Raw genomic sequence first — 14942 nt, 5'->3', positions numbered from 1 at the left:
TCGGGTGTCTTGTTACAAAATCAGACTCTAAATGTATCTCACAACAAGTAGGAAATCAAGAGAACAGCTCCAATGTGGCTAAAATTACAAAGAACTTTTAATTACAAACAATGGCCAGTGATGTTATTTTACTCACTTCAGCAGTAGCATTAGCCAGAACATGTTTGACAAATCCTGGTAAGTAGTTGAAGGACATGACTTTAACGGGCCGAAGGGATGGTTTGGTCTGTGGATGGATCCAGGACTGTTACCAAACTGCTGCATTGGTGGAATCCTTCTGCTTGCTTCAGTAGCTGAAAGTGTTGTGGCAATCACCCCTAAAATAAGAGGGATTAAAAAAAACACTCTTAAACACTAGTGAGATAAAACAGTGACCTGACAGATAAAGCATAGCATGATAAAATCAAAGAAGCTGATATCACTTCTTGAAAGCTGCTGTAGTAGAGGAGCAAATTCAAAGCAGGAAAAGAAAAGATGTAAAGGTAAATTTCCAGTCACCTGAATTTTATAATTTTTAGCTAAAGACTAACAGCTATTCCATGTTAATACTCAGTTCCATCCTACCTTCTTGGACAGCTAGAGTAATCCATATGAAACAGATGATTTACAAAAAGTTGCATATCAACCATGCTGAAGTTTTAGGATCATGGAACAGCAAGGAGAAATTAGATCTTACCTGATGTGTCCATCAACAAGCAGGTGGAAATAGATAACTGAAAACTGAGAGGAGACATCTCTCTTGACACCCAGTGCAGCTCCTCAACATTTACGTAGACAAGCAGTAAGGAGAAACTCAGAATAAACATAACCACTTTAAACAAACATATGTGGACCTCTTATCTCTGGACAACTTACAGAGAACAAGACATATGCAGGAAGCACCATGCAAGGTGAGTATTGCCATTAAACCCATTACTTTGCATCGACTAAAACTCAGAAAACTCAGACAGGCCTCTGGAATAGTGGGAAGGACTAATGGAAAGAAAATTATCATCAGGTAAGACCTAATTCATCCATCCATTACATAGCTTCCCACTAGACCAGCATCTGTGGGATTTTCAAAAGCAATCCCTAGAGTGGGTGGGATCCTGGCTCCACCACCGAGGACTGAAGCCCCAAAACTGGCTTCTGCACGCACCTCAACAGCTACCTCCAGAGACAGTAAGGTAGTCTCTGCCCAGGATGTCACTGTACACCTTGTAAAATGAGCCCGCAAGACCTGAGGAGCCTGCTTCGCCATAAGCAAATAAGCTGATAGGACAGTCTCCTTCAGCTATCTAGCAATTGTGGGCTTGGAAGCAATGAAGCCAAGCCTCTGCTTACCAAAAAGCACAAACAGTCTGTCCAATTTGCGAAACTCATTTGTAACTTCCAGATATCTAATGAGGACTCTATGCATATCAATAGCTTCAAGGAAGAATACTTAGCCTCCTCGTGCTCTCTGCAAAAGGACGCAAGCTCCATAGATTGGTTGAGATGAAATGCTGATACCACTTTCAGAAGAAAGGAACCATGCACAGGGAGACCCCTGCCTCTGAAAAGCAGAGAAAGGGATACCGACAAGAGTGAGCCTGAAGCTCCGAAACTCTACGTGCCAATGCAACAGCTACCATGAACACCATCTTTAGCATAAGACCTATCAAGGAGGCCTTCCAGAGTGGCTCAAAAGAAGGTTTCTGAAGAGCCCGAAGGACATTCCACTCTGGAAATAGCATATGAAAGGAAATCCGCAAACAGCCTGTTCCCCACAAGAATCAAACAATATCTGGGTGAACCACAAACATCTTTTGTAGCCAGCCCCTAAAACAGGCCAAAGTTGCAACCTGAACCTTTACAACCCAACGCCAATTCTTTCTGAAGATTGCTTGAAAAAATGCTAGGATGTGCTCCATCTGAGTGGAAAAGGGAAAATTCCACGCTCAGAACACCAGTCCTTGAATGTCCTCCACACCCTTGCATACACTATGGATGTAGAGCATTTCTAAGCCTGAAGCAAGGTAGAAATTCCTGAATCCGAATAACCTTTTCATCTTAGAGCTCTTTCAATGCCCAAGCCATAAGATCAAAGGGACATGTATACTCCATGAGCATTAGTCTTTGTTTCAGTAGGTTGTGTACCTAATAGGCTGTGTGCATGCGGAAGACGGAGAAGATGCCCGTCCAACAGTCACATCAGGTCTGCGTACCACGGCCTCAGCAGCCAATCCGGGGCTACAAGAATTATTCAACCCTGGTGCAAAGTCATCCTTTTCAACATGCAACCTACCGAAGGCCAAGGAGGGCTGCAGTAGCTCATTGATCCCCATTAAGCCCGGTTCTTTCCAACAGCTAATGAACTTGAGCACTTTGGCATTGCTTTTCCTCGCCATCAAGAAGTGGAAAACCCCACTGGTCCACTATCAGCTGAAAACCCTGGCTAGATAGTTCCCATTATCCAGGGTCCAAGGAGTGTCTGCTGAGAAAGTCCACTTCCATGTTATTTATTTATTGCATTTGCCCACATTTTCCCACCTTTTTGCAGGCTCAATGTGGCTTACAGAATGTTGTTATGATACAGTCGTTACATGTTCTTAGATACATTACATGATCTTAAATACTGTCAATAATAAGCTGAAGGTAAGAGGTGTTTTAGATGGAGATGTGTAAGGTAATGTCGTATGAGAGGTGTTTTTTATGTGTTTGGGTAGTTTAAGGGGTGATTTATATCCTTAAGGGTGTCTTTTGTAGGCTTTGTTGAAGAGATGTGTCTTCAAAGATTTGCGAAAGCTGGTTAGATTATTCATGGTTTTCAGTGCCATAGGTAGTGCGTTCCATAACTGTGTACTTTTGTACGCAAAGGTAGTAGCATAGCTTGTTTGTATTTCATTCCTTTGCAGCTGGGGAAGTTCAGGTTGAGGAATTTGCGGGCGATCTTTTGGCGTTTCTGGGCGGTAAGTCCACTAGGTTTAGCATACGGTATATAGTGGGGCATCTGCGTGATGATTTTGTGTACAGTCATGCAGATCTTGAACTCAATTCGTTCCTTGAGCGGGAGCCAATGCAGTTTCTCTCTTAGGGGCTTCGCACTTTCATATTTAGGTTTTCCAAAAATGAGTCTGGCTGCGGTGTTCTGAGCTGTTTGGAGTTTTTTTAATGGTCTGTTCTTTACAGCTGCGTATACAGTGTTACAATAGTCCAAGGACCAAGTGATGTGAGCTGCTGACAAGCAGAGAAGATCTTTCACCACCTCATGAGGGAGGCCGCCTCCAGCTGTGGGTCTTGCCTTGCTTGTTGATATAAGCCACTGCAGACACATTGTCAGAGAAAACTCGAGCCGGGGCCCCTGCCACAAAGACAGAAAAGTCATGTAAGGCATTCCACACTGTCCTGAGCTCCAAGTGATTTATCAACCACTGAGATTCCTGTTCTGTCCAGGTGTCCTGTGCCAGATAGCACTTGTAATGAGCTCCCCAACCCAACTTGCTGGCATCTGTTGTCACCACTTGCCATTGTGTTACTGGAAAAGGAGCTCAGACAGTCAAATTCATGGGTGACAACCACTGCATACTCCGTCTGGCAACCAGCATCCAAGGGAGACAAAGGTTGTACTTCTGTGATACTGGAGACCAGCGGCTGAGAAGAAACTCCTGTAATGGCCGCATATGAGCTCTTGCCCATGGTACAACTTCCACTGCTACCATCACTGACCCTAGAACTTGGATGTAGTCCCAGTCCCTGGGCCTGCCTTGACTGAGGAGAAGACCAATCTGCTGAACCAGCTTTGACCGCCTGCGTTCCGTGAGGAAGATCCTCTCGCATGCTATGTTGAATAGTTCACCCAGACACTCCAGCATCTGTGACAGAGTTCGTCTGCTCTTCTCAAAATTGATCACCCAATCTGACTGCAGAAGATAGATAAATTTGTTCGTCACCACCACACTGTTCAAATAGGATGACGCAAAAATCAACCCGTCATCAACATATGGGTGAATGATTCCCTGGCACTAAAGGAAGACCACCACCATCACCTTGATAAACATTCTTGGAGCTGTAGCAAGACTGAAGGGCAAAGCCATGAACTGGAAGTGATAGCCCTGCACCGCAAAACGTAGAAACCTCTGATGTGGCAGCCATATAGGTATAGGCAAGTATGCCTCCTTGAGATTGAGATTGAGGGCGGTGAGAAATTTTCTCACTTGAACCGAGGCTATGACTGCTCTTTGTCCCAATGGGAAAGTGCGACACTCAGAAACAGTGGTTTAGACCTTTGAGATCTAAAACCAGACGAAAGGGACAATGAAGTAGATGGGAGTATCTGCCATCTCTGTTTGGCAGTTAACGCGGTGAAGTGAGAAGCATGGGATGTAGCAGTCTGTGATAAAGTTTGGCCCTTGAAACAGCCTGATAGTGGCGAAACAGGGTCTCCTGTTGGGCTTCATGAGTACCGTATGCTGTGGAAGACAGTACGGATTGACAGCAACAAGAATATTTAAGTTAACTAACAATTGTTTCACCGGATGTATATAGTTGGTATAAGCCTCTACCATAGAGTATTGTGGAAGGTGTATGTGCATGTATTGCATGAATAAGAAGAGTGGAGTTTTTTTTGTGAAGACTAGTGATTGAAGAAGAGGAGTACTCTAAAAATTGAAAGGTTGTTCCTGCATAATGAGTATTCTCCATTGGTTTCTGAAGTCTTTTTTTCTCCACATTTCATGAATACTAGTGATTATACATCTCCAATACTGGGTTGTATTGCAGTTGAATTTTGTTGCGAGTGTTGATTGTATTCTACTATTCCTTTTGGGGTTGATCAGGGTAATTGAAATCACCCATTATTATTGTGTTGCCCAGTTTGTTAGCTTCCCTAATTTCTGATAAAATTTCTACATACATCTCTTCATCCTGGCCAGGTGGATGGTAGTACACTCCTATCACTATCCTTTTCCCCTTTACACATGGAATTTCAATCCATAGGGATTCCAAGAAGGATTTTGTTTCCTGCAGAATTTTCAATCTATTTGATTCAAGGCCTAAGTTTAAATAAAAAAAAAAATGTCAACAGCAGTTTTCTTTTACTGTTTCTTTGAAACCACAATTAGCATGTAACCAAAGACACCTGCAGGAACTGAGAGGAATGTGTTACTTATCTGCAGCAGCATTCTGTAAGTTACACATATAAGCGGAAGAAAGGCCTTCTTCCACCCATGCTCCACCTTTGGGTACACTCCCCCTCCCCCTTGCAAATATGCACTATGGAAATTAAGTAGGTATTTGCAGACTAGCAATTTGTAGTGTAGTTATCAACATGGGCTGCTGTTACATAACAGGGTTAACAGACAACAACATATATGAATGGCAGCTCACACTGATAACTTCCCCTCTTAGGTAAATGCTAGTATTATAAACCTAGATTAAAGAATTGCTGTTCACATGCTTCACTTCATTTGAAACATCTGATGAAAAGAAATGTGAATCATGATGAAAGTGACTCCATACAATAAATATAAAATGGTTGTGCTGGATTTGAATTTAAGAAGTAATTCTCAAAACTCCTCTTTACCCTTTGGAACCAAACTGGTGATCAGTTGCTTTGGTGATTAAAATCAGGAGGGAAATCGCAAATGCTCTTATCAGATCTGCTGTTGCAGTATTATAATGCACGTCCCTCTCTCCTCTATTATAAATCTAAGACTGGGCTATAGCATTATAGCATTTATTGTTCACTTACCACCAGCTGAATTCCCTAGCGACTGTTCTGACACATAAAGTTGACTGTTTCGAACATCTGAGCGACCTCTGGTATCTCCCCTTGAATGTTCTTTGCTTCCAGGAGTGTTCCGGTACTTAAAATTAAGAGGACAGAGTAGAAATGATTAGAAGAGATACAGACATAAATGTCAACAAAATGAAAGGGCCTATTTACTAAGCTATATTAGCACATAAATTAGTGCACACTAACTGCTACGCTAACTTCCTATTGTGGAAATGGACAAAGAATGTGCCTTATGATTAATGCACAGGTAGTTACCCCATGTTAACTGTTAATGAGGCACATAAAGTGGCCCCAGATACCACCATCCGAATAGGTGTAGCTAACACATTATCTGCCATTGAGATAATTTGATTTATTTACCAAAGTATAAAACCGGTTTACAATCCACAATTAAATATTAAGGACAAACATTAAAACCAACATAAAAACACAACGGGGCTCATATTTGAAAATACGCCCCCACATATACTAAAAACAATAACCCAAGAATGAACATTACCAATCTTGTCAAATAATAAATTTGATACCCTCCTTAAAACATTGTTAGAAGAACCATGTTTTCAAGAGTTTCCAAAACCCGGATAAGAGGCAGCATTGTAAATTTCATCAGGTAATGAATTCCAGAGAAGGACCAGTATAAGAGAACATGCTCTTTCTAGCAGTTACTGCACATTACCACACCTTTGTAAATAAGCCCCTAAGGTAATTAAACTCATGATTATGCTAATATGCAGTTTATCCTTTACCCTAGGTGTAGTTTTCTGTATTAGTTTCTTTTGCATGCAAACCTGGGGGCTAATGATATGATTATCCTACCACATAAGTCAGTCAAACTCTGTAAGGCTTGTGGTGGTTATTCATAACTCATCCAGAAGCCATGAAAATAAAATTATTTGCCTTCACTGAAGATCAAAACCATGTTTTATAATAACGAATTGCATGCCTTTCATAATTCTATTGCTTGAGAAGTTATTCCTGAATATCACTTAATAAGAAGATCTCCTTTACCTGTCCCTTCTGCTTGCTAGAATCATTGTTGCTGCTATTGTAACCAGATGTAGGGCTAGAGGAAAGACTGAGGCTGGAACTGGTACATAAAGTGCTTGTGCTTAAAAAATTCTTCACCTTGACTTCTTCCTGTGGAAAACAATTTAATGGAACAGTGCAAAGAATTAACAGACAACTTATGAACATGTTTTTCATATTAAATGACAGTACTCATCCACTGACACAAGATCCCATCCTAGCAATTTGCTTGGGATGAACCACACCAAATCAATTTACCAGAACGTCTATACTGTATGTCACTGTAATGGTACCCCTACACTGTATTTGTTCACATTGGAATCTGTAACCACCTCTCCGGAACTATGTAAGCCACCTTGAGCCTACTAATAGGTGAGGAAAGGTGAGATACAAATGTAACAAACAAATAAATAAATAAAAATACCAAAATATTTAACAATAACGTTGTTTTCTGCTGATTACACAAGATTCAAGTAGAAGCAAATTTTTTTTATCAATTTCTCTTTATTTCCAAATTATTCAAACATGACAAAAAATCATTCGGCGCAACAACGTACCATGGTTTGAAAATGTGTGGCATAGGACGTCACCAAGCAAGATGGCCGCTTAAAAGTTAAGCTTTCAGAGAAGCTCTGAATAATCCTTCAAATATTGGAGCAATCAGAGTGATTTCACTACCCTGTTTGGCTCTGACTCATTCTTTTTTAAGCGGCCTTAATGAGCATTAAAACTAGAACACCTGATCTCACTGGGTTTCCTTTCGGGGGAACTCGGCTACAGAACACATGGCGACTGCATTGCAATCTGAATCAGCTTCGCAGTTAGATCTATTTATGATTCATGACTCTGTGGGCGAATAGGAAGGTGAACCATTGGCAGAGATCCGCTCCTGGCTCCAAGACATCAAAACCGATAAACGAGCTGTGTAGGAAGAACCCACAGAACTGGGGGCTGATCTGCGCGGGGCACTGCGTGAACTAGATCACTGAATTGAAGAAGCAGAAAACGACTTAGAAGAACATGATGAGGCCCTGGCTGTGCTGGATAAGAAACTTATTATGGCTTGCAATACTTGACAGCAATTACTAGGAAAAATAGAAGATTTAGAAAATCGAAGCTGTTGGAATAACTTACGCTTTAGAGGAATTCATGAAACCCCAACATACAGAGACTGCGAGCGTGTAGTCCAACAACTTGTCAGCACCTTACTTAGTGACGAGCACCACAAAATCTCACCGGACACTGTATTATTGAAATGTGTGCATACAACTCTGGTGACTTCGTGCCCTAACCAACCTAAAAACATTATTGCATGTTTCGTGGATTTCAAGCTAAAAGAAAAAGTGGTGCATAAAGCTTGCTCAATGGATAACTTCTGCTGGGACTCTTACTCAGTTGAAATTTACCAGGATTTGGCGGCAGCCACTCTCCAGCGTCACCAAGCCCTGAAACCATTAACTCATTAGTTCTTGCGAGCTCAAGATATCTGGTATTGATGGAAACACCCATTTGCTCCGATTTTGTACAAAGAAGGCAAGCTATATCAACTTTGCTTCCTTTTGGAAGCTGGAGGGTTTTTTTCTGGAGTTTGATGTCGCTTCAAAAGATTGTCTCTCAAATATCTATGGCAGGTGTTCATGCAACACAAACGGCAATGTGTTTCCAAGAATGACTGGTGTCAGCAAGCGGATGCTAAACATCATGAAGGCTCAGCGACCTAAACTATTCAGTCCTTAGTTGTGGGTTCCCTTGCTATTAAGAGGATTATAGCCGCTGCTCATTTTCTGTTTTCCTTCCTCCACGAATGACAGAACTGCAAACTGTGTCTCTGGTGAGAGTTGATAGAAAGGGAGAAGGATAATGAGTTGAATACTAATAAGACACTATAAACAATGCAATATTTCTTGGTAGATTGCTCCAGTTATGTTAATGTGTTATATGATTTCTAATGAAGGTTTCAAAATAGTGGCTATTTTAATTGTGTAATGGGGGATTGCTAATGTTTGTGAGAGTTATTTCTTCTGAGAGTGTCTCCTTTAGATTAAATGGACACACTTGAGGTATTCACCTCTGAGAAAGGAGTTGGGGGGGTAGGGAGATTGAATATGGGACTGTTAAGATGGAATATGGGACTGTGAGGAGAAAAGGGTCTTTACTATATTAGTACTTCTCTGTGTTTGCTCTGACATTGCTTTTTACAATGGCTCACCCTAAATGTTAGGGGTTTAAATTCGCCAAAAAAGCATCAGCTCATGTACAGAGAGTTGCTGTGTTTGAAAGCGGATGTAGTCCTGATTCAAGAGACACATCTGCTCCCGCAGCATAAGTGTCTCTGTAAACATCCTGAATACACCATGGTTTATTTCTCATCCAATACATTGCGTAAGAAAACCGGAGATGTTATGATAGCATTTTCCATATCTCATATATGGGAAGCTTAAAAAGCGGTTTGGGATAAAGGGGGCAGATATCTTTTAATTAACTTGAAACTGGGTTCCAGGGACTATACTATAGTTAATGTTTATGCTCCTAATGAACTGAATTCCACTTTTTGGGAGGCACTTAATACGCTCTTGCTAAACCATGCTGAAAGGGATGTTATTCTGGGAGGGGACTTTAATCTTACTATGGATCATAAGTTGGGAATTTGCTATTGGCATTTAAATGAGAGCCTACTTGGGGATCCTGCTGATATCTCCCAGAGATCAAAGAATATCTCCAATTGAATGATACAGCAGGCATGACGCCTGACATTCTATGGAAACAGCTAAAATATATACTATGGGGTAAACATATTGCTCTACAGGCCCATGTTATTCAGACAAACCTTTTGACAGAACAAACCTTGCTGGCTCACTTGGATGAGTTGGAACACAAAGCTCAGACCCAGGGGCTTACTGCGACTTTGAAAAATCAGCTCCATCACACACACTGGAACTTCAGGAGCTGCGATTGGCAGAAATTGCAGAGAATTTGTAGAGAGTGAGTTAATCTCACTTTGAATTTGGTAACCGTACCAGTTGAATGCTGGCTTCAAAACTGAACAAGCAAAGGGCGTGTAATTGTGTTCCTAGTATCCAGGACGAGACCGGCATGGTCCATACAGATGCCAACTCTATTCAGGATGTGTTTGTCCGATTTTACTCCAATCTTTACCAATCAGATATAACACCCTCAGATGTGGACCTCCATAGATATTTAGACTTGCTCTCTTTGCCATGTCTCTCACCTGTGCATACTGAGGCCTTATCAAGCCCCATCAACCTGTCAGAGGTTGAACTAGCTATTAAGGATCTTAAACTAGGAAAGGTCCCAGGGTCAGATGGGTTTCCCAACAGATTTTATGTGCTTTATTAAACTTCTGGCCCCTATTTTCCTCCGTGTATTTAACAGACTGGTCGATCTTCCTAACTCCCCTACACTTGGCGTATGGCCATAATTTCCATCTTGCCTAAACCTGGTAAGAATACTTTGTTTTGTTCTTCATAAAGGCCAACCTCATTCTTAAATACAGATTAAAAATTGTTTACAAAAACCTTGGCTTTTTGTCTACAGAAGACTTTACCGTATATCATCCATGAAGATCAGGCCAGTTTCATTCATGGACATCAGACATTTGATAACATCCGTAAAACTCTACATCTTCTATATCAGGCTCAGATGGATAGGGTGCCTATGCTTTTGATCTTTGGATGTTCTCTGTTTCTGCAACGGATCAGAATTGGGGGAGCTTACCTTCATTGGATTCAGCTTCTTTATACCAAGCCTTTAGGAGGCCTTAAGCTTAATGGCACCTACACGTCTGCTTTTGAGCTTTACAGAGGCACCCGGCAGTGCTGTGCCTTATCACCACTCCTTTTTGCTATTGTTATGGAGCCTCTGGAATGGGCCTTAAGAGCTTATGAGGGAGTGCGAGGGGTTGTTCAGGGTGATTAAGAGCATAAGATTTTGCTGTTTGCAGACAACAGCTTGCTTACCCTGACCAGCCCACAAACTCCCCTGCAGACATTACTCCCTGTACTACAAACATATGGCCAAATGTCAGGTTTCAAGATCACTATGCAAAAATCAGAAATTCTTAATATTTCTCTCCTCTAGTGTGTGGTAGGCCCCTTGCAAACACAATTTTCTTTTTCTTCGTTAAAGCATTATATTAAATACCTTGGAATCAATATCACTCCCACTTTAGCAGGTCTTTTAATGCTAAGTTTCCTTCTAAATTGCGGGAGCATTTTGCTGACCTAGACCACTGGGAGGGGTTAAATCTTTCTTGCCTTGGCCAGATCCATTCTATTAAGACGATGCTTTTGCCAAAACTTCTGTTTCTGTTTATAGTGCTCCCCCCGCCTATTCTAGACAGGTTTTTTTTGTACAATTGCAATGGAAACCTTTTGCATACATCTGGAGAAAGCGCTCTCTTGAGAGTGAACTGGTTGGTGCTGTACCAACCAAAAAGTAGAGGTGGCATGGAGGTCCCAAATTTTAAAAAATATTTTCAGGTTGCCCAATTACGTATATTTATGGAGTGGCTTTCTCATTCGACGAAAGCTTGGGTTCGCTTGGACCAGGTCTGGCTGGGCCAGATCCCACTTTGGGCATTGGTCTGACTCCCTAAGAAGGATATTTTGAAAATAATTGCTATGTTCCCCCTTAGTAAAGAGTTTCAGCTGTGCATTTGGTATGCTTTGTGGGGTACCTTCTTCCCTGACAGGCAATATTACCTACAAATTGTCATTTGCTATACCCCAGGTTTTCAGACAGGGGTGCTGGATCCATGCTATAAGCTCTGGAAACATAGGGGACTTCGCATTTTGGGTCAGGTTTTGGAGAAGGTAGAACCTTTGCCTATTTTGGACCTACAGCATGAATCCGGGCTGTCTGACAGTCAAAGATTTCATTATTGGTAGCTTCGTGATTTCATCCTTTGTAGGGCTAAAGGTGAACTGGGAATGGAGGAGTCGCTCTTAGAGCGAGCCTTGCGGAGAGGGAGTCATAGAGGATGTATCACCAGTCTTTATAAGGCCCTTCTGTTTTCTACTAATCTTATTGTGTACCATAGCAATAAATGGGAGCGAGATCTAGGTATTTCCCTGGAGCCCAAACAATAGGAAATTATATTTAAAGATCTATTAAAGGTGTCTATAGCCAATAGTCTGGAGGAAAATAGCTACAAAATACTCTATGGCTGGCACTACACAGTGACTTCTTAAGATGTTTAATTATGGCACAGGGCAATGCTGAGTCATGGAATCGGAGGTAGGGTATTATTATGGATTAAGAACTGGTTGAAAGATAGGAAGCAGAGAGTAGGATTGCGTGGCCAGTATTCTCAGTGGAGGAGGGTAGTTAGTGGGGTCCCGCAGGGGTCTGTGCTGGGTCCGTTGCTTTTTAATGTATTTATAAATGACCTAGAGATGGGAATAACTAGTGAGGTAATTAAATTCGCCGATGACACAAAATTATTCAGGGTCGTCAAGTCGCAGGAGGAATGTGAACGATTACAGGAGGACCTTGCGAGACTGGGAGAATGGGCGTGCAAGTGGCAGATGAAGTTCAATGTTGACAAGTGCAAAGTGATGCATGTGGGTAAGAGGAACTCGAATTATAGCTACGTCTTGCAAGGTTCCGCGTTAGGAGTTACGGATCAAGAAAGGGATCTGGGTGTCGTCGTCGATGATACGCTGAAACCTTCTGCTCAGTGTGCTGCTGCGGCTAGGAAAGCGAATAGAATGTTGGGTGTTATTAGGAAGGGTATGGAGTCCAGGTGTGCGGATGTTATAATGCCGTTGTATCGCTCCATGGTGCGACCGCACCTGGAGTATTGTGTTCAGTACTGGTCTCCGTATCTCAAAAAAGATATAGTAGAATTGGAAAAGGTACAGCGAAGGGCGACCAAAATGATAGTGGGGATGGGACGACTTTCCTATGAAGAGAGGCTGAGAAGGCTAGGGCTTTTCAGCTTGGAGAAGAGACGGCTGAGGGGAGATATGATAGAAGTGTATAAAATAATGAGTGGAATGGATCGGGTGGATGTGAAGCGACTGTTCACGCTATCCAAAAATACTAGGACTAGAGGGCATGAGTTGAAGCTACAGTGTGGTAAATTTAAAACGAATCGGAGAAAATTTTTCTTCACCCAACGTGTAATTAGACTCTGGAATTCGTTGCCGGAGAACGTGGTACGGGCGGTTAGCTTGACGGAGTTTAAAAAGGGGTTAGATAGATTCCTAAAGGACAAGTCCATAGACCGCTATTAAATGGACTTGGAAAAATTCCGCATTTTTAGGTATAACTTGTCTGGAATGTTTTTACGTTTGGGGAGCGTGCCAGGTGCCCTTGACCTGGATTGGCCACTGTCGGTGACAGGATGCTGGGCTAGATGGACCTTTGGTCTTTCCCAGTATGGCACTACTTATGTACTTATGTACTTATGAGAATCTGGTGATATGTATCATATCTGGTGGTCTTGCTCTGTGGCCCAATCCTTTTGGACTGTTGCTTTTCAGACTTTACATGAAATACTTCTGGTTCTCTACCCTTATAAAGTGGAATACTTCTTGTTATAAGTTAAACCCCAGTGGGAGTACAGCTAGAATATTATATGCTAGCCTCTGCATTTTTTTACAACTTGCAAGATTTTGCTAGCGACTTATTGGAAATAAGCTGACTTACCTACTATGAACAGAGTACTTTGCAAATTAGACCACATTCACCAGATGACTAAACTTACTGCAATAAAAAGTGGTAATCTGGTTAATTTTCATAAAGTTTGGGACACTTATCATGCATGGCGGTCATCTGGGGCGGCTCAGCCTTCTTGATCCCCTTCTTCCTCTGTCAATCCCTTTAATTGGACCTGCACAGACCTTGCCTAGTTGAAATCTATAAGTATGTTTTCTAGAACTCTCACATTGGCATCTTGGGGGGGGGGGGGGGGGAGGAGAGTAAATAGGGAGGGATGTTTTATTGGGGGATTCTCAATAATGTTAATTGTTCTCTTGTCTTTTAGATTGTAAGCTCTTTGAGCAGGGACTGTCCTTCTTTGTTTAAATTGTACAGCGCTGCGTAACCCTAGTAGCGCTTTAGAAATGTTAGTTAGTAGTAGTAGTACTATGGACTTTATTGCAATTGTTCTGCTGTATATGTTCAGACACTGTCCTGTATTTCTATACTTTGTCTACTGGAAATTTTTCAATATAATAAAAATCTTGCCAGAAAAAAAAAGAAAGAAAAGAAAATGTGTGGCATCATGTAAGAGAAAAATGTAATTATTTATGTAATTAAATCTTTTGGGATCCTGCCAAGTACTTATGATTAGATTCCCCGACAATTGGCCTGACAGTTTGTCTAATGGACAATTGGTCTAAAATACACAATGGCTAATGGGTCAGTTGGTCTAAAGGACAATTGGTCTAATGGTTCAACTAGTCTGAACAAAAGAGGACACAGGATACTGATGCAAAAATCAGTATGATTTTGTAAGAAAAAACTACAGTAAGATACAGAAATTGAACATTAGCACACAAACTTTATGAAAGAAGTTAATTTTATATATATATATATATATATATATATATATATATATATATATATATATATGAGTGAAAAAAGCTAATATGAGAAAATTAAAAAGCACAAGTTTGTCAATTTTGTTCTAAAAGTGCAGATTGTGGACAATGCCACATAGAAAATCCAGAATATTGTACGAGGCTCACTGTGCAAAAACGGACATAAGACGATCTTCATGGCTCCTTTCATCATTTTTCTGTTTCTTTTGTTGCTCACCTCACATTATGCATTTCATCTAACCTTCAACATCTTTTTGCTCTTTCTGCAATTCGGTGATTAATTTATAAACACCGGAAAAACAAAAAGGAGGTGAAATCCCTCACGGAACGTGAGATATAAAACAAAAAAGTGAGGAGAATGAGTGAGGATACCAAGAAAAATGTTTATTCACATAAAAAATGACCCATTTTTTTATGTGAATAAACATTTTTCTTGGTATCCTCACTCATTCTCCTCACTTTTTTGTTTTATAATTTATAAACACCAACATGTGCTCTTCCAACGAACACTTCCAGTCTTCTATGCCACAATTCCACTATATTCTATGTTCTCAGTATGCCCTGGTCAACAAGAGCATTGACCGTCCAGAAAT

General features: G+C 41.1%; 1 protein-coding gene across 1 annotated transcript in view; it reads right to left on the bottom strand.

The window, feature by feature from the left end:
• Positions 1-132: 132 nt before the first annotated feature.
• Positions 133-14942, bottom strand: part of STARD9 (StAR related lipid transfer domain containing 9) — a 258736-nt gene continuing 243926 nt past the window's right edge. Inside the window, exons 27-29 of the mRNA XM_030213696.1 lie at positions 6764-6892; positions 5711-5825; positions 133-317 (exon numbers count right to left, since the gene is read on the bottom strand). Of these exons, the coding sequence (XP_030069556.1) occupies positions 133-317; positions 5711-5825; positions 6764-6892 (429 nt within the window). The remainder of the gene's footprint in view (positions 318-5710; positions 5826-6763; positions 6893-14942) is intronic.

The sequence above is a fragment of the Microcaecilia unicolor genome, chromosome 9 (genome assembly GCF_901765095.1).
Source record: "Microcaecilia unicolor chromosome 9, aMicUni1.1, whole genome shotgun sequence".
Taxonomy (NCBI): Eukaryota; Metazoa; Chordata; class Amphibia; order Gymnophiona; family Siphonopidae; genus Microcaecilia; species Microcaecilia unicolor.
The sequence above is the reverse complement of the archived record's forward strand: the minus strand, read 5'-3'. Positions and strand labels throughout refer to the sequence as shown.